The sequence below is a fragment of the Puccinia triticina genome, chromosome 1A, assembly GCF_026914185.1.
Source record: "Puccinia triticina chromosome 1A, complete sequence".
Taxonomy (NCBI): domain Eukaryota; kingdom Fungi; phylum Basidiomycota; class Pucciniomycetes; order Pucciniales; family Pucciniaceae; genus Puccinia; species Puccinia triticina.
In genome coordinates this window covers 1,582,286-1,601,189 of record NC_070558.1, presented here as the reverse complement: position 1 = coordinate 1,601,189, position 18,904 = coordinate 1,582,286, and the positions used below count along the sequence as shown (strand labels likewise).

General features: G+C 51.8%; 4 protein-coding genes across 4 annotated transcripts; 3 read left to right on the top strand and 1 right to left on the bottom strand.

The window, feature by feature from the left end:
• Positions 1-355: 355 nt before the first annotated feature.
• Positions 356-1,168, top strand: PtA15_1A208 (uncharacterized protein; the record flags this gene model as incomplete). Its single annotated transcript, XM_053165211.1, has 6 exons — positions 356-409; positions 498-513; positions 592-707; positions 821-894; positions 996-1,044; positions 1,148-1,168. 6 exons carry the CDS (start codon positions 356-358, stop codon positions 1,166-1,168), a joined length of 330 nt encoding a protein of 109 aa, XP_053016425.1.
• Positions 1,169-1,322: 154 nt separating this feature from the next.
• Positions 1,323-8,335, bottom strand: PtA15_1A207 (uncharacterized protein; the record flags this gene model as incomplete). The annotated part of the gene is made up of 21 exons (XM_053165210.1): positions 1,323-1,361; positions 1,441-1,840; positions 1,924-2,452; positions 2,533-2,603; positions 2,695-2,771; positions 2,849-2,895; positions 3,004-3,250; positions 3,331-3,392; positions 3,465-3,475; positions 3,578-3,778; positions 3,870-3,878; positions 4,355-4,414; positions 4,517-4,573; positions 4,679-5,342; positions 5,430-5,824; positions 5,888-5,958; positions 6,030-6,358; positions 6,428-6,812; positions 6,920-7,478; positions 7,848-8,179; positions 8,303-8,335. 21 exons carry the CDS (start codon positions 8,333-8,335, stop codon positions 1,323-1,325), a joined length of 4,578 nt encoding a protein of 1,525 aa, XP_053016424.1.
• Positions 8,336-17,681: 9,346 nt separating this feature from the next.
• Positions 17,682-17,897, top strand: PtA15_1A206 (uncharacterized protein; the record flags this gene model as incomplete). Its single annotated transcript, XM_053165209.1, has 1 exon — positions 17,682-17,897. The coding sequence occupies one exon, from the start codon at positions 17,682-17,684 to the stop codon at positions 17,895-17,897; it is 216 nt and encodes a 71-aa protein (XP_053016423.1).
• Positions 17,898-18,427: 530 nt separating this feature from the next.
• On the top strand, positions 18,428-18,670 carry PtA15_1A205 (uncharacterized protein; the record flags this gene model as incomplete). The annotated part of the gene is made up of 1 exon (XM_053165208.1): positions 18,428-18,670. One exon carries the CDS (start codon positions 18,428-18,430, stop codon positions 18,668-18,670), a length of 243 nt encoding a protein of 80 aa, XP_053016422.1.
• Positions 18,671-18,904: the final 234 nt, after the last annotated feature.

Genomic DNA, 18,904 nt, shown 5'->3' with positions numbered 1-18,904 from the left:
TCTTCAAAGTCGGTTTCCTCGTTTGGATCCCTCACCACAGACACCTGAGAAAAGTACTGATTCAAAAAACCCCTTTCTCGACCCGACATCAATCGGCGCGAAAGGTTAAATGTTCGAACTGTCATGAAATCCATCATAATTGGGTGAATATGCACCTACCATCTGGAGTTGACCGAAGTTCCCAATAAACTGATGTAATCCCTTGGACAAACCAGGTGGGGATTAACAGATCGGTAAGAATTCGTTTTTCCTTCCCGTCAGAGAATCTCGGCACGCTATCAACAGATCTCTCGCAAATCCTGACATTCATTTGTTATCTTTCTTCTCGATTAATATTTTCTAGGAAGAACTCCCGATGTCAGGCTCCAAGGGAAGTGCGAATTTCGTATGGAAATGTCAGCTCTGCCAAGTTGAGTGAGATCACGACGAATCCCGACCTGTTGTTAATGATCCCTCATGCGTCTCTCCCAATTTTCTTTTGACCGAACTTACCACAGAGAGAAGCATCAGCATGTGAGTAATTTGTCAGCGCGATGTATATCTGGATACATTCCCCCCGGCTGATGCAGTAGACCAAAACAGCTTTCACAGACGCCAAGTCGAAAGTTTTCCCCGTCTACACTCAAGCCCAAAGTCAGGAACACAAGTCCCTGGCAATCTGTACGGTCGAATGCCGAGGCTGCGAATTCGTCGAATACGATATCCGAGTTTCGTTCTCTCTATTATCCCCCCACTCCAACATATTCAGCCGACCTTGCAATGTTTACTAATGCAATGATTTCTCGTGTTTTACAAACATAAAAATACAAAATAATGCTAGGGTGAATGGCATTGTAACGGCGCAGGGAGCGGGACGAAGTTCAAAGGAATTGAATTTGACGACGGAGAATGGCAGTTCAGTTGTCCCTGTTTTGCTGGGAACCCCGCCGGCGCCCGTCACTGACCTCACTATTGTTTCACGGTGTGGATCTTCCTTTTGGTTTCCGAAACATCAGTGATTACGATGAGAAAAGTGGCTTGCCCGTCAGCATCACCAATGTTCAAGTTGAGTGCTGTGCTGGTGATTAGCTATTACATTGTGTTCATAGGAGTAGTGGAAGGATGCTACAGACGTGATATTGAAACAACATTAATTTTGCTTTATCAGACTGAGATCGTCCGAGCATAACGAGGTGTTCTGAGCGCAACAACATGTAAAATGCAATGATCAAAGTCCATGACTCTGCGGCTTGTTTTTTTTTTTTTTTTTTTGAAGGTGTATTCTCAAGATCATATCAGTTGGCTCTGGGTCGAGTCGGCGTGGGTAGTAATGATCATGAGCTTCAGCATTTTCTCTGCCTTGCCATGGCTCTTGCGACGAGCTACATGAACATTTGTAAGGTATAACAGAAGGTCAGATCGAGCGGAACCCCCGAGCGAGCGAGTAGAGCAGACACTTACAGCCGCACCGCGCTCCACCCGCTCGTCATCCGTCATGTCTTCCTTCTTCTTGCCCTCATGCGGCAGACTCGGCAAGACGACAGAGTTCCGCAGCCGTCCATCTTTGAGTGCGCCCTGTTGTTTCTTAATTCGTTCGCGCTCTTCTTCCCCGGCCACCCTCGCCAGCCGATTCACTCGCACAGTTTCTTGCCAGTTTTCCTGGTGCGAAGCGTGCTCTGCTGCTACTTGAGCCGGCCGGTCCTCATTCTTTTCCTTCTCCGCCGCCAGCGCTTCCGGATCTTGATCATTGTGCTTCTTCCACAGCTTCTTCATCATCGCCTTCATCTCCGCCTTCTTCTTGCTGAAGTGCGCATATTTTTCCAGCGCTCCGATCATAAACAAGGCTTTCGAAATCGAAACCCTTTTCGACCAATGAACAGTTTCATCAGTTTGAGACAATCCGCACCACCGCTTTTATATAGCCTTTGCGATCTCTCAGCTCACCTCGACATGTCGCATCCCCACTCATGCTCTAAGATCTTGACAAACGTTTTGAACTGATCAGAGCCGGCGCGATAATGTCCGCTGAGAGGGCTCAACGAAGTCAATTGCCCCTGATCAACTTTCAACAAGCCCGCAGCGATGACATGACTGCCAGCGAGGAAGCTGCTATGCTGAAATTTACCAGTTTGCTTGATTCCGACGTACATGTTCCCACTCTGATCAGCGACGAAGATCCAAGTGTTGGCATTGAGAGTCTTTCGGAGCAAGTTGTCCATGATTGCTTTGGGATCGACATGCGACTTGAGTTTGGCCACGACGCCGGACTTTTGAGGGGTTGCTTGTGCGTAATGATGTGCGTCTCGTGAAAGGATGGAACTTGCAGAGCTCGACATCGAGGAATCTGAATCACTGGATGCGATTTCACCCCGTGCTTTGGCAGCTTCAAATTCTTCTGGAGTTGCATCAACGATTCCGTGTCCATTCCCCAAGTCTTTGTGTCTACCGCGCGCTGTGTCAACCGGTCTGGAATCTACCACAAGCACAACACACGCTCAGTGACCCCCCGTTGGCCAGAGTACATGACTCGAGAGTCAAGAGATCTGCTCGTACCTTTGGCCCAGACCAATTTGCCATCCACAGTTTTGATCAAGTAGTTCCTTCGCTGCTCCGCCGTCAAGTACCTGTTTTTTTTTTTTTTCGGAAAGAAAACAGCGGATGTCAGATTGGATCTGCTTGAGCACCATAGAATCGAAAATAATTGATATGACCAACGTTATCCTTTCAGAATCAAGTCGCTCCCTCGGTGAATCTTGAAGGTCTAACTCACGCCCCTCTCCATGATCTAACCACTAGCAAAATTGTGCAAAATCGTCGGTCACAGACTGTTCCCTCAACTCCTAGTTTTAGGCTCGTGAAGAGCACTCACATAGAAGAAGTTTTGGTCCCCCTCGTACTGAGTATTCCAATAGATGTCTGGGCCAACAAAAACGCAAGAGGCGGGATCTCTCAGCATCTTCCACTTTCTTTGATACATCTTCGTGAGGATTTTTCTTTTGAAAAAAGCATTAATAAATAGCTGACGATATGCCTTGAGATTAGAGCCATATCGGTGCTTGTGGTCGACCATTTCCAACCAGTAGGTAGTATCCATAGTTTTCTTAGGTCTCGTACTAGGACTCTTCAGCAGCGGGTCAGCCTCACGGTGGGGAGACGTGGGGCCCGAGTCTACCAATCCTGACGTAAAAACCCCCGCGCGTTTCCATCGCGAGTGAGAGTCGCTTCGGCCGCCTTGGGTGGAATGTCGACGGGCCGTTTTGAAGTTTTGCTCCTAATCATCATTCGAGCACTCAGTATTCGATGCGCAAGCATGCGGGTCTTTTGGGGACATCTCGACGACCAAAACTCAACTTTAATCGCTTCATGCCAGCGAGTCGAAGCCGTCAAATTCAACCCGCCGTCCTCTCTTTGGCCTACACACAGAAACAGAGGGAGTGAGGCCCGAGTCGTGACTGACCACAAGCCAAGCCATCGCGTTCACACACGTTGATATTTCCTGTGTCGGGGCAAACAAGAGCGGGGGATTGGAGGTCAGAGAGAGCGCCGGAGTGTGTCCGATCTCGATGCCCAGCCCCAGAGAAGAGACGCATCGACGGACCTGAATCGGGTCTGTAACACGGTGGCCGCCCGGACCTGCTCGTCTTGGTCGCTGCGGTCTGGAGCGTTCGTGGCACGCCCATTGTCGGCCGCTTTCGCGACGCCATCGGCGGAGCCTGCCATCTTCCGGGAGCTCGTGAGGTCCGGTTCCTGTAATGAGTACACTCCCAGAGTCGCGGTACGATCCCGTCTTTCTCTTCTTCTGTATACACGCAAACGGGCAAGATTCGATCAGATGCGTCGTGGACAAAACATCATGAAACACAATGACAGAGATTGGGGAAAGATCTTACCCAATTGGCCTTTCTGCAAAAGGTGTATGATGGAGGCAAGTCAGCTGCGCTATAGAAGTTGTGGTAAACTGTCGTTTTGTCAAACTGAAGTGTGAGTATAATTTGCGCCGCGCAACGAACCCTGACGATTACGTCATTCTCCCACGCCCGGTTAGCTCAGTCGGTAGAGCATTTGACTTTTACTGGCCCCCGGCGACGGGGGAGGCAGTGCATCAAAATGTCGGGGGTTCGAGCCCCCCATTGGGCGCATGTTTTTGGCTCGCCGCTCATAGCCCACGGGCCACCACTACATTTTTGCGACCATCCTTTATCATTTGTGGGTGTTAGAAGTTAAACCGTCTTTCTCTGCATACATATTTAGTTATCCTCATTTTTTTTGTCAATATCTTCTACATGCCGTCGTCCATCAACAATAAATAACACACAACGAACAAATCAACAAGCGCCAAGCGAGTATGTACAAGAGCGTGGCATCGAAGGCCTACAGTCGGCGCAAATGGGGCGAATTAAACCGGTCCTGGCACTGGTAATGGGTCACTTCCCCACTGCGTGCCCGACGATACGCGCAAGAGAGCCGGAGAGAAAGGGGCTCCGGATCAGTGCCGCTGGTCTAGAGAGGGGAGGAGGGAGGGAGGGAGAAGACTGACTAGGGGGGATGGACGGCGATGACGCTGGTGCCTAGCCGCTTGCCGCATCCGACACATCTGCACACCGTCGGGCCCCGATCCGCATTCCCATGCAAGCGAGAGAAGAAGGAGTCAGCGCCAGGTGGTCGACCTGCGAGAGAGAAGAAGAAGGAAGAGACGGACAGGCGTTTCAGGTCCACCTTGACCCTGCGTCCCGCAAACACGTCTCTGGCGACAGAAAGCGTGGCCAGCCGCGCCCGGAGGACGTGTTTAGCGAACGTCTGGCGATGGAAGTCGGCGGCGCGGCGGCGGAGCGCGGCGGCGAAGAAGCCGTCGAGCGTGGCCAGGGAGACCAGCGGGGGGACGAGCCCGAGCATCTCTGCCGTCTGCGCGACCTTGTGTCCGTGCTCGTTGATGAGCCGGAGCCCGGCCTCGAGCAGCTGTGTGGTGGACAGTCGGTGGCCGACGGACTCCAGCCCCTCCTCCTCGTCGTCGTCCTGTTCAGCCGCTCCAGGCTCGGCCGGCTGCTGCTGGGTGGGAGCTTCTTGGTGGGGAGGACTGCTGGCGAGACAGATGCGGATGAGACACAGGAACACCCCGCCGTCGCTCGCGGCCCCCCCGGCTTTCTCGTACGTCCGCAGACAGTAGTGCTCCGCCTTCGATAGGTCCGCCAGCCGGTCCACATAGATCCGCAGCGCCGGCTCGTCCGAGCCCATCTTTCCCAGCGCCGCCGCTCGCGCCTCCCACATGCCCTCCCCCGGCAGCCGGCCCAAGACCCAGCTCGCCGAGTAGCTGTCCGACTCTTCCAGATGCGCCAGCAGCTTTGCGTACATCTCTCGTGCACTCTCTAACATGGCACAAAAAAAGGAAATGTTAGAACTGGGGAAGAGACGGTTGGGTAGGGGGGGACAGAGGAGGGAGGAGCAAGACCCACCCAGAAGGCCCATCCCGCGCAACCGAGTGATCTCGAGCAGATAGACCTGGACCAGTTTCTCGTGGAAGGCGGGCTCCTGGAGGCGCAAGGCCTGGACGAGGAACTCGAGGTAGAGACGGAGGGGCGTTCTGGAGCGGAGCTGGTCGAGGAACGCGACGACGCGCGGCTTCGGGAGCGAATCTACGGCCGACAAGTCCGCGACGAAGATCTCCAGTGCCGCCTTCGTCAGCCCCATCCCTCCTCCGTCTCCTTCCGATCCTTCGTTGTCTTCGCATACCGTGAACACCCACTTCGCCCCCTCCAGAATCACATCGATGTGCGCCGAGCCTAGCTTTTGGAGGTACCGGACCGTCGGCTCGATCTGGGTCTCCACATCATCCTCGTTCATCGCCATCCTGCATCCACACACATCGTCAACCACCCCCACCCATACCTTGACGGATAAAACGGGGGCTTACTTTTTCAGCAGCTTGAGCGCTTTGGCATGCTGTCCTTTCCCGTGATAGAGATCGAGAAGCTCATGATACCGCTAGACCCAGGCCAGGCATTGATTAAGCACAAGCAAGCGAGAGGCCAGCCAGGAAGGGGGAGGGGACAGACCTTGGCGTCCATCAGCAACCCCTCGACGAGCTCGACCTCGCACCAATTGGGCAGTCGGCAGAGCGGCCCCAGCATAGTGGGTCTAAGCACGAGATAGGACCTGAAGAGGGCGGTGTCGATGACCTTGGCGACGTTGACGAGCGTCTGGCGGGCGCCGATCTCCGCGATCGGCCGGTCCTCCAGCTCGCCTATGCGCTCCGGGGTCCAGGGCGGCCCGCTGGCCTCCTCTGGCGTCTCGGGGAGCGCTAGGAGCGCGCGGTTGACTTGTTGTCTTCGGTCGGTCAGATACCGGATCAGGACCTCGACGGAGGCTCTGAACTGGGCATCCTCTGGGAGCCATCAAGCGGGCCAGATCAGCACCACCAAGGAGACGTGAAGAGGGGGGGTATGGGACGGACCGTCGGGGAGCGTTTTCTGGTCGCCAGGTTTCGCGGACTTGGCCGGCGCTGCAGATGGCCCGGACATGATCGAGCGACGGTCGTCGTCTCCGGTTGGCGGGAGGTTGGAGCCGATGTCTGAGCCAGCACGACTGATCTGGGGAGGGTGGGGCTGAGAGCTGACGAGGGGCGAGCAGCGGACGCTTTCCGCACTGCGTCCGCCAAACATCTCCTCCCACTCTTCCCGATCCCTCCCCAACGAGCCGGAGATCTCCCTCGGATACAGGGCCAGGACTTTGGCCGGATGGGTCGACAGACGGATGAACTCGTCCACCGCCGCGTCGTACTTGTGCCGCCCGAACTCGACCACCGCACGTAGTCCGTCCAGCTTCTTCTTCAGCTCGGCCTGCCAGAAAATGGGGGGGGGGGGGGGGGGGGGGGGGGGGGGGAAACAGCGGGGATTAGAGACCAGCGGGGGGAGGGGGGCGGGAAAAGATAGGTGGATGGATGTACCTTGGCAGGTAGATGGGTCTGGTCCAGACAGTCCATCAGCCCCAACGCTTCCTCGTACTCGCCGATCTCGATGAGCTGCTGGATCTGGCCGGGCCAGGGCTTGAGCAGGAGCGCATCGAGATGGTACTGGGTGGTGTTATCTGTTGGGTTCCAGTGGGATCCGACGATGAAGATGGGCCCGGCGGGGGTGGGACCGGCGGCGATTAGGGGGCGGGGAGGGAGGGTGCGGGGGTTGAAGGGGGGCTCGAGGGTCTGTTTCTTTCCCGGGGATGCGGTGTTGGGGGCGGATGGGGATGCCGATTCAGGTGGGAGCGGGTGGGTGGGGGCGGGGAGCGGGAGGGTTTGGAGGTGGGAGAGGGTGGGCAGGGCGTGGATGAGGAGCGAGGTGGAGGTCTGGCTGGATTGGAGGAGCGAGAGCAGGTAGGGCGGTCTGACGAGGGACTCGGCGGGCGGGGCGGGGTAGAGGATGCTAGAGGGGACCGGCGTGGTTCCGGCGTGGACGATGGCGTGGGGGCGGGCGAGTTTTCCGTGGAGGGTGAAGAAGGTGGCGATGTGTTCCCTGATGCCGATGAGCTCGTCGGAGGGCGGGCCGGTGGCGAGGACGGCGTTGCGGGCGAGCTTGGTTGTTCCGGCGAGGCCGAGGACGGCGAGGCCGGGGGTCTTGAATGCCAGGCTGGCGAGCCCGGCGGCTTTCGGCGAGGGGATGGGCAGGGGCGAGGGGGCGTCGGTGCGGGGGACGAGGCCGGCGACCGGCGAGGGGAAGGGGTCGGCGAGGGTGTGGCTGATCGGCTGGCGGCTGTCGGCGGGGACGGCGAGGGAGAGGGCGGCGTAGTCGCCGGTGGAGTAGCCGAGGACGAGGCTGAGCGGGGCGGGGAAGACGAGCGAGCGGACCTGGTGGGGCAGGGCGATCTCCTTGGGCTCGAGCCACTGGCCGTCGCGCCACAGGAAGAGCACCAGTCTGCGTCTGCAGGGCACGGCGAGGATGGAGAGCAGGACGGGGGGCGCGGCGTGCTGGGGCGGGCCGGGCGGCTGGGGGACGAGCTGGCTGCCGGCCGGGCGCAGGACGGCGGCGTGGGGCGAGAGGGCGGAGGCCTGGGCCCGGGTCCATTTCTGGCAGCTGGAGAGCAGCGCGAGCTGGGCGGGGTCGTGGAGGGAGACGTTCCCGGCGGCGAGGACGGCGAGGGCGCGGGGCTCGGTGAGCAGACACAGGCCGTCGATCGGCTGGGTGGTCCCGCGCAGGCTGCCGAAGGACTTGGCGAGCTCGGCGGCGGCGGCGGAGGCGGTGAAGACGAAGAGCGAGCCGGCGGCGGTGGCGACGAAGAGCTGGCCGGCGTGGCTGAGCAGGGCCGTCGGCGGCGCGCCGGTGGTCGCCTCGAGGTTGGCGAGCAGCCGGGCGTGGGCGAAGGGAGCGAACATGGTGGTTCCCAGCCAAAGTACCCCTGCCGGCTTACCAAAGCCTCACAAGCACTTTGCATCCAAGGCTTATTATACCCAAGACAACAGAGCTTGATCCAAGTTTGAGGTGTAATTTTCTCTTTTCCAGCATTTAGCTCACAATGCCACTGAAAATCTTTCAAAGGACTAGTATTCCCTCTGTTCAGGTTTCTTTTTCTCATTTTTTTGGACATGCTCTCATTCCCCGGTAGTGTTGACTTTCCTGACTGTTTTTTTTGTTTTTGTTTTTTTTTTTTCCCGCAAACATCACAATATGGGGTGATGGCTTATAACTTATATCATCCCGTATGGCTGAGATTGGAGATTGTGTAAATGGAAATCTGAGCTTTGGAGCAGGGAAAATAGTATGATATGAGTGGAATTTGATAAATTCTCCACAAGTCAACAGGAAGTGTGTCAGAAGTGATGCCAAATTGTCACAGGACCTTGTGCAATGTTGTATAGAACCATTCAATTTTCTAATGATAACTTAATTGTAATGAAATCATAGCTGATCAATGCCCAATTATTACTCATTTATGGTGAATTTCTGTTGATCAATTTCTCCATGTCAAAGGGGTTTCACACAACAGAAATGTGAATCACAGGGGTTTTCATGGCTTTCTGACCGGTTTTTACTTGTAATGGAGCTGTGAAAGGCCCCTCCATTGATCTGTCACCCTCATGTACGCGCGTACACAAAGGTGACATTGGCAAAGTGGAAAAAAACTCACATGCATATGCATGGAGACATTAGAAAACAAACAAACACAAAAATAACTCACAAGCTCATATGGTGTTGGAAGCGCGTCTGGGCACATACCCAACTCCCGCTTGGCCAAGTGCCTCCGGAGGTTGAGTATGTGCCCAGCGGGCTTGATCGGGCAGCTTGCGCGGGGGGCAGAGCTTGGCACACAGCCAAGTCCCGCTTGGCCGAGATCAAGCTCTGGGCTGATGGCAACACGCCAGTCATGAGACACCAGCCCTCTTCTCTGCCTCAAAAGGCAAGAACAACTTGCCCTCGAGGAGGGGAAATGTTCTCCCTTCTTGACATCGCACATTGGACATCAACAAGGGAGCTTTGCCTTCTCGATGGTCGGTCTGTAGGCTGGTCATCAGGGAGGAAAGACTCCCTTCACGGTGGGCAATACTTTTATCGATCATCAAGAAGGGAGTCTTCCCTTCTTGATGACTGGTTTGTAGGCCGACCATTGAGGAGGGAAACTTCTCTCCTTGATGGCCAGAACAGCGTTTGGCGTGCGTGGCACCCTTGCTTGAAATCGGCCCAGCGGGGCTTTGTGCCAAACCCCGCCCACTTTGTGATATGCCAAGCGGGGGTTGGGAGTGTGCCAGGTGGGCTTGAGGATTGGCCAAGCGGGCTTTAGCGTTGGCCACACGCACTTGGCCTTTTTTCAGCCAAACTTTGGTGAGTGCCCAGACGGGCTTGCAACACCATATATGTTAAGAAGCCAGGATGTCTAGCTGAAATCTGGGACCACACACCTCCAAGCTTGACTTGAATCACATTTTCACCCTACTTTCATCCTTTTTTGGCTCAATTCTAGATGATACCGGCCTTCTTTAGGGAAATATTCCAATTCAGATGGGCCTTTCACCTCATTCTAACGGGGGTGTACATGTTGATCTGCAGGGGGCCCAACCTGTGATTTGTAACAAACTTACACACGCGCACATGACAGTTACATAATCAAAGTGAAAAAAATGAACAACTTCATGCGCATGTAAATGATATGAATTTAACCTCAAGAATTCATCTCAATTAACAAACAGTTCAAATTGAATTATGATTTGATTGTGACCATTGTGTCTTAGTGGTTTCAACTGCATTCCAGTTGTGTTCCAGTTGACTTCACTGCCAGCATATTTGGTTAACATGAAGTCATCCCAGTTTAACTGGGATGCACTCAACCAATTTAAAATGGGTTGATCTCATCCAATGAAGTAGAAACCCAAGGGGGGTACCTTGGATTTATATTTCATCAGTTGAGATCAACCAAGTTTAAATTGGTTGAGTTCTCCCAGTTTAACTGGGATAACTTCAACCCAGCCAATTATGCTGGCAGTGGCTTCTGCATGAATTCTGGATTGTTTATGCATGAAATCAGGATCAGTTTCAGATCATTTGTGGATTAGTTCCAGAATTCTTCATTAATTCTTACACCACTTTCATCAAAGGCATCCAGCACAGTTACAGATAGAGATCAACATCTGGTACCTGTTGAGGGGTACCCGCACCGCTTGGCAGGTACCCCTTGCACCCGCGCAGCGGTTCCGGGTGCGGTACTAGGTACTTGGTTTGGGCCAGAAAGCGGTGCGGTACCCGGGTACTGCCCACCCCCCCAGGGGGATCCAGGGCCGGGAGCCAGTAGATCCAGCTTGGCAAGAGATGTCTCCCAGTGGACAGATTCAGCTTGCTGGGAGGATTCCTCTTGGCAAGCTGGATACATGAGCTCTGAATCCTCTCCAGCTCACCGGGTGGACCTTGCGGCTAAGCTGGATCACATGTATCCAGCTTGCCGGGAGGATTGATCCCTTTCCAAGATGGATACATAAGTATGCTTTTCGCCATATCTCTGGGAGATGTTATCGCGGTGAGCTGGATACAAATGTATCCAGCTTGCGCAGGGGACTCCTCACGGGGAGCTGGATACATATGTATCCAGCTTGCCAAGGACTCCTCCCAGCAAGATGGGTACATATGCATCCAGCTCGCCAAGGGAACTCCTCCTGGGAAGCTGGATACATATGTATCCAGCTTGCCAAGGACTCCTCCCAGGGAGCTGGAGACCTATGTATCCAGCTCACCACCGAAGGGGGTATCTGGGGTACCTGTCCAAAGTACCGCCGGTACCCGCCAAGTGGTTCCGGGTGTGGTGTGAGGTGCTGGTTTTGGCAAAAAACCTAGCAGGTACCCAGGTGCCAACAGGTACCCAAGTCTCAAATGTTTATCTCTAGTTACAGAAAAAGGGTACAGTATGGCACTCTCTGGATAGTGCATCAAATTCTCCCCTGGTGAAAGCCAAGAAGCTCAGGATTAGTGGATCCACAAGATTCTTTGATTGGGGAATGGTAAGTATCTTTCCTGGGGCATGGAATTTGGTTTACACCAAAACCCCAAGATCCTCACACGCAAGACACAGCCACTTAGGTGTAAGTCCCTCTCCCTGTGGTTAAGGAATGTGTTTCACACCTTGACAAGGTTCCCTTGCTCGCCACAAAGGGAAAAGGGAATTTGATAAGTTAGACCTTGCTGGATGGTATGTGAGCTGGCACAGTGCCAGCCCCCATTGACCCACAATCAGCAAGTGTTTTCTGGCTGCTGGACAGCAAAATGACAGGTGTTTGTTGCCAAGTGCAGCCACAACACTACACCACAAGTGCAAAATAATATTTTAAGAACCAATTTGAACAATTTTCAAAATATTTCCAATACACTCAGTGTTTTTTTGATCCCTTGGAAAGGTTGTTTAATAAATTTCCCACTCCTGTAACCCTCCCCAACTAAATGATTTTTTATGTTCTCCAGTTACACACCATTGCCACCAAACTTGAAGGCTAAATTTGTTCAGCTTTTTTGAGAAAATAGATGCCAGAAGCCTCACAACGTTGAGAACGACATCCTGACTTGATGGAACTCCACATACCTGCAGCTGTTGAGCATTGTCAGATGCAAGAATGCTATGTAAGTATATTTACCAACACGGCAGGGATGAAGCAAACTGACATATCCTATGTTCCAGTATTATGTGGCAGTTTGATAAACAGTTTGGCTTACCTTGCAACAACCATGTGAGCCAGCAAGAATTTGACTTGGCGGCAGACCTGGTTCAGGTCCTTATGAAATGACACTTCAAGTATCAACAAAAGCCTCACCTTGGGTGGCTGAAGTGGCCATCTTCATTGATCAAATTACAGCAGGCCTTTCAGCTGTAATTGCAAAAGAAGATCCATTTTACAGTTGCACAATGCAATAATTGGATTATGGGTTTCTTATAAATTGAAATCTGTTATAGTGCAGTGTTTAGATTGGTCCTTGTGTCATTGTGAGTGGTTGGGGGTTTGATCCTGGGTGTTGATGGCTGTGTTTGCCACTGCAAGCACAGCCTTTTGGCTTGTTATTATGGTTTTATGAGATCCATCTAAGGGTTTTTAGGGCTTTGTGAAGGCCATATGCCAACCAAGAAGTCCATAAATATGGGTATACACAGGTGGGTCCAATGAGACCAGGAGACATCTCAAGAAAAAAAAGAACAACTGGGCAGAGACATTAGCCAAGTTAAATATGGAATGCCCTTGGTCTGGAACACATAAGAATGTGGTCAGGGTGCAGTTCCCACTGGCTCAACAACATAAGGGCCCACATGCAAAATGTAAATTTTGCAGGCGGTTCAGCACCGGTTATTGCCTTGCGCAACTGTACACTCCTGCATTACAAAATGTGTGCCATGCTGGGCTTTGTAGTACAAATAAGTACTATTAACTCACCAAATGTTCACCCATTTACAGAATAGCAATGGGTGAGTTGTTTTTCTCCTTCTAATCTAATCTGTTTACATTCATCACACTAATCTTTCCAAAACTTGTGGCCAAATGGCCTGAGGCTCCGATTGATGAGGCAATTTAACTCACTTGAAAGATGTACAGCAAGTGGTATAAGCCTCAAAGCCCAACCAAAGTCCCAAAGCATCCAAAGAAAGCACCAGCAAGGGTAAAAAGGTCTGTTCAGGATTAATCTAAGCTGGGATCTTCACACCCGGGTACATACCTGCCCAGGTGTGGGTAGGCGGGTACCCGCGGGCTGTTTTGACCCAAAACTGACATCTGCACCTGCACCTGTTGGCGGGTACCTGCACAGATACCAGTGGGTACCCACCACCCAAAACGCACTTAGAAGTCAAGAATCACATTCTATTAGGGGGGTTCACAACATCTTTTCACCAGTTTTTTTGTATTGTCCCACCAGAAATGTTGTGCACGCTGCGCAGATAAAATTAAGCCTAATTTTAGGCCACCAGAAGTGGCACACCAGCAAATCTCACAGTCGGATCACCTATGGAAACGTCCTGGTGTCCATCTCATCATCAACTGATGGCCAGTCATACCGGCCATCAATTGCAGTGTACAGTGTACACCTCTCAGCCAATGACTGATCAAGACCAATCATTGGCTTGTCACTCATGGCCGGAAAACATTGGCCATTGATTGGACACTTGTACATACACCCCACTCAATGACCAACCCGGTCATCAAGCAATACACATCCCATTCCCACTAGATGACCCGGACATCAAGTGGATAACCCCCACCACTCCACTTGACGACCGGACCACTGCACTTGATGACCCGGTTGGGTCATCAAGGGATATGTACCCACCCACTCAATGACTGGGCTGTCATCAATTAAATAACCACTCCACTCAATGACATGGTTGGGTCATCAAGGGATATGTACCCACCCACTTGATGACCAACCAGGTCATTGAGTGGAGTGGTTATCCACTTGATGACCCGACCAGGTCATTTAGGGATATGTACCCACCCACTCAATGACCAACCGACCCGGTTGACCCAGTTGGGTCATCGAGTGGATGTTCAGTTCACTTGAAGGCCAAGCTATCATTGAGTGGAGTGTCCACCATACATTTGATGACTGGGTTGGGCATCAAGTGGAGGGGGTATCCACTTGATGAACTGACCAAGTCATTGAGTGGAGTGGTTTAGTTATCCACTCAATGACCGGGTTGGTTTTTGATATCTCCGCTCCATGTGCCATTATCCATCAGTGGCACCCTCTGCTCTTATTCTTATTCTTCCTCTTATTGTTGTATTCATGTAGCACCAGAGGTTGGATGTTGTTGTTCTTTGAATAGAACACCAAGGCCATACCTTGACTCACCAACTTTGCATGGAGACTGTTTCTCCTGGTCAAGACATAATCTCAGCAAAAGCTGAATGTATGCCTGACAACAACTGTTGTGGCTAATTATTTTAGGAAAACGGGTCAGTTTTTTGTTGCTTGTATGCAAAAGATTGAGTTTTTCCTACCTGGGCAACACAGGACATCAAGAGCCATCTGTAAGAGGCCATGGTGGGTATTTCCGCTTTGCTTCTGCTCAATCAACCGCTTGAGCCTGTTGATTGGTTCACCATTGTTCAAATACAGGCCACTAGAGAGCCATATGTCAATGGGGTCAGATGGTGCCTCAGTGCAGTGCTTGGGGCTGAAGGAGGCTTCAGTTAGTTAACTTGGTGATTGTTAGAAATCAAGAGACCAATTCACACAACTGATAGATCCAAGTTCGCTATCAAACTCCATTCAACCCTGTCCAAGCTGTACGGTTAAATCTGCTCTTAATCCGAGTTGAAGAATATTGAGCAGAGAGTAATCCAAGCTCAAGAATATTGAGCAGATAGCTGATCATCTCACTCCAACCACAATCACTGACAAACAGCAGGGATTTATTGAAACAGTTGGGGAAAAAAATTCTTTGGCTTTTGAAAAGACAACCACCTTTTCAAAAAATTTAACATGGTTTGGAAAAGAGGCAAGATAAGTCAAATTATCAAAAGAAGAATTGGCTATGGATTGGTGATCAATGGTTGTGAACAATGATGATATCAGAAGGAAACAAAATGTAAACAAAAAGTGGTGTCCTAGAAAAAATAGGTCAGGTCAGTGGCCTAGCCAAACGAGGCGGACGAAAAGCAGTGGACCTACTTACGCTTATGACTGGCTAAGTAATTGTCTCAGTTGGCTTTCCTTGAGCGACTCGTAAAACGTTGATTATGTTACCATAAAGTGTCCTAGGTGGATTGAGCGTATCGTTTCTGACTTCGGGATCGCTCATGATTTCGGCAAACTCGTAGACACATTTGATGAGAGGATCAGATTGTTTGTGACTAGTTGTAAATTCCTCCACAAGCTGAGTAGGATCCGAGAGGGAATTACCCTTCATGTTTCCTAGTGCCTTCATGCCCGCCTGATTCCAACCGCGCACCATACCAGTTTTTTTCCTTTCTTCAGCCGGATAATGGATGCAAATCCATATTAAGACCCAAAAGAATGACTCCAGGTCATCCACGAAAGAGTGGCGATGTTTTTTCAGAAGTAACCCACTCGACATGAAAACTTTCGTGCCGGTTCTGGCATGGAGCTCTTGAGGGTCCTCGTTAGAGCGGGGAATCGCCACATCTAGGTCAATTAGGAATGCTTTTGGAATCGGGTCTGTCGGCTTGTTAATCATGAGGTTGTTGATAGAGATATCTCTGTGTAGATAGCCCGCTTGGAATAAGCCATAGTGGCCTTTGATACAGCCCTCGAGGGCCGCTAACAGACCAGACACATCTTCGACTTTCGAAATAGATTGCCCCACGTCTTTGAGGATCAACCGTCTATGAACCAGATTAGTAAAGCAATTTAGTAGTTCTGGATCGGCAGGGGGATTACCGATGTTGATCTTGCGTTTCCCTCTAAATTCTATGCGATCCCGAACGTAAAATTCAGTGTCGACTCTCCGGCCAGCCACGTGGACATCTTCATGATGGTGATATCGCGCAACATTAGGGACGTTTTGTCTTGTCACATCGCAAAGCATCTCTCCTTCTACTATCCGGTCTTCGGGTTGCCATGAATCCTTGATGAGAAATTTTTGGTCCTTATCTTCACGGAGATGCGCTTCCCAGCAGGTTGTCCCACGTCCGCAGATTGCCGCCGCTCGGAAGACGAGGTGGTCGATTACAAGTTGTTGACCAGTGTTGGTGTTTATCAGTTGTTGAGGAACAGACTCGGTGCTGTTTTCTATCGGTTGTTGAGAAACGGACTCGGTGCTGATGTTTGTCAGTTGTTGAGGAACAGACTCGGTGCTGATTTTTTTCTCCTGCGGTCGCGGAGTACAAGCCGGCCCAGCACCTTCAACGAAGGTTGGATCAAAGCCGAGGACTTGCTTGTTTGTCGTCAAAAACAGCGTCATGAGAGTAAGAAACTTGATGAAGTTTTCTTTGGTCGCTTTGATGTCGAATGATTCAGATCCGATGGCACCGGACCTATCAAATTGCCAGAGCTGCATCGAAGTTCCGCACAGTGTCAACCCAATGACGTAGCTTCGGGTGGGCTGAGCTGCGAAGACTGGGTGGACGTATTTGGCCAAGCAACGGGCCGCCTCTTGGACATCCGATTGGTTCTTTTTCAGCTCGACAGGGACCAGAAGATCTTCAATGTGATATTCGTCCTTGATATACTGAGACATAATTGCACCGTCCGGCTTTCGTTTTCCATCAACGCCCTGTATAGGTTTGTCACACAGGGACCGCCAAGTACGAGAATTCGGAAGAGCTGATACAAGTGGCTGCAGCATGGTCGAGATGTGCTCTAGAATTGGTGTGATCCAGTTCAACACATGCACCTCCGAAGTGTCTTTTAATTGTTCTTCGTACTTTTGATTGATAAGATTTTCGCAGGGTTGTAGGAGCGAGGTGAGTTCGCGGTATTCTTTCAGGAGCGAGGCAGATTCGGGGTGATGTAACCTGATGAAACGATCCACGGTCAAATCGGTCACATCCATGTACATTAATTCGTTCAATTCCCGGTGTAGCGCAGGAAGGAAGTCAGGAAGTTTACTGGAAGAATCCACGCGGCCGGCTGTAGTGTCGGTTCTCACAAGGTTTGATGAGGATAACTGATGGCTTGGGTTGCTGGAAGAATGCACGCGGTCGGCTGTAGTGCCGGTCCTCACAGAGCTCGGCGTGAATGACCGATGGCTTGGGGGGCTGTTGAATTCTTGTTTGATGAAATCAAACGTTTCTTGATCGGACTTGGCCGGGTTTTTGAGAAAGAACTCGATAAGAGGCCTGAAAGCGTCGAAGTTACTGCTCTTATAGAGGCGAACCATCCCTGACATTGCCTTTTCAAGTCTTCCATCGGGATCTGACTTGGCCAATTTCATTGCGAGCAAACTCCAAAGAAAACTGAGCAGCGGTTCTAGCTGCTTCTCTATTTCTGTAAGACAATATGTAGATGTGAGATGGTGATTGGTGGGATGCAGGGTTGATGAGTGAGGCGTGGCCGCGCTTACCGCTGGTATCACGCCCGATCCAGAGCTCCTCGGCGGGGGTGATCCCTTGGGAAGTGATAATTTTGCGCATACTGTCGTATAGTGATTCATGTGTTGATTCCATGGGGTCGGCGGAGGGTGTGGTGAGGTGTGTGGGCGTTTGACGGAGAATGTGAAGACTGCTGGATTGCTTGCTCCCTGAAAGCTTTGGTGGACAGAAGGGTCCCCCGGAACATGACCGGAGGAAGGGGCCCCCGATGTTACCAGGCCCGGGAGCCCTCGGTCATCCTACTCCCAAGTTCCAACCGGAGTTGGCAAAAGTGGGACGAGCCATGAGCATCACGACCCGTTACGATGGCGCTGGGGACGCGATGATGTGGACGAACTGGACCGGCTTGAGTTCATCAAGCACCGCGACTACATCCTTGAACGTCTCGCCCACCATCCTCCGCCCATCAAGGGAAAAAAGATAGCCGACCCCCGCCACCCTATCTCTCTTCATCTCCTAGAACAAATACGCGGATAGAAGAAACCAGCGGGAAGCGGAAAAATTCAGAGCCACTGCCACCGCCGAGCGACTCGACAACGCGCCAATCAGCCCCAGACTCGCCCAGAGACCAGACCACTCCCTATATCTCTTACCTTGATTTGCACAATACGGTGACTGATCGAATGGCTCAAGACACACGTCCAGGAAAGATTGCCAGATGTCACAAGGCATCAACTCCATAAGGCCTCAATCACTCGTCATTTAGGCCGGCCAGACGAAGAGCTCTGCGGCTTTTCATCTCTTAACTCGGTCAGTCCATCTCTTTTGTTTTTCCTTGGGTCATTCATTGGATAGAAAACAAAACTCATGTTTGATGATTGTATATTTCGCACGTTCGCAGCCATTGATCACTATTGTTATTGCTGAAGACGAGCGAGCTGATATTTTTGCCGTCTATAATACGGCTGTTGCATTCGAGCTGGTCGCATCCGACGAAAGAGAACTGGACAGGTGATGTCGGTCCCGCAGACGCCGTCGACTCTGCGCAGGAGTAGCCCGGCTCCGCCGCTTGGCACCAGTCTCGTCCTGGACGACCTTTCCACCCTCTCTCGCAAACGGTCCCGCCCTTCCTCTCTCGTCGTCTTCCCCTCCAGAATCATCGCCCGCTCCATCCGTTCCGCCCTCCTCTTCCCCAAATCCATTTCCTCCGCTGTCAAAACCTATCAAACTCAAGCCTCACTCGTGGTCTCCCTTTAAATTCTCGAATAATCGGCAAAATCTACAACATCAAGAGCAGGCCGACGAGGACGAAAAACGCGCTAGAAAAAGCTCCGAAGACCCTATGCTCCTCCCTTTTAGCTACAAATAACCTAGACAATCCAAATACAAATCGGCCGCATGACCCTCAGCCCCTCCTCAGATTTGTTAGGGGAAATACGGCTTTTCAACGCCACAGTTGAACAGAGAATATGTTTTAACAGATGCGAGTAG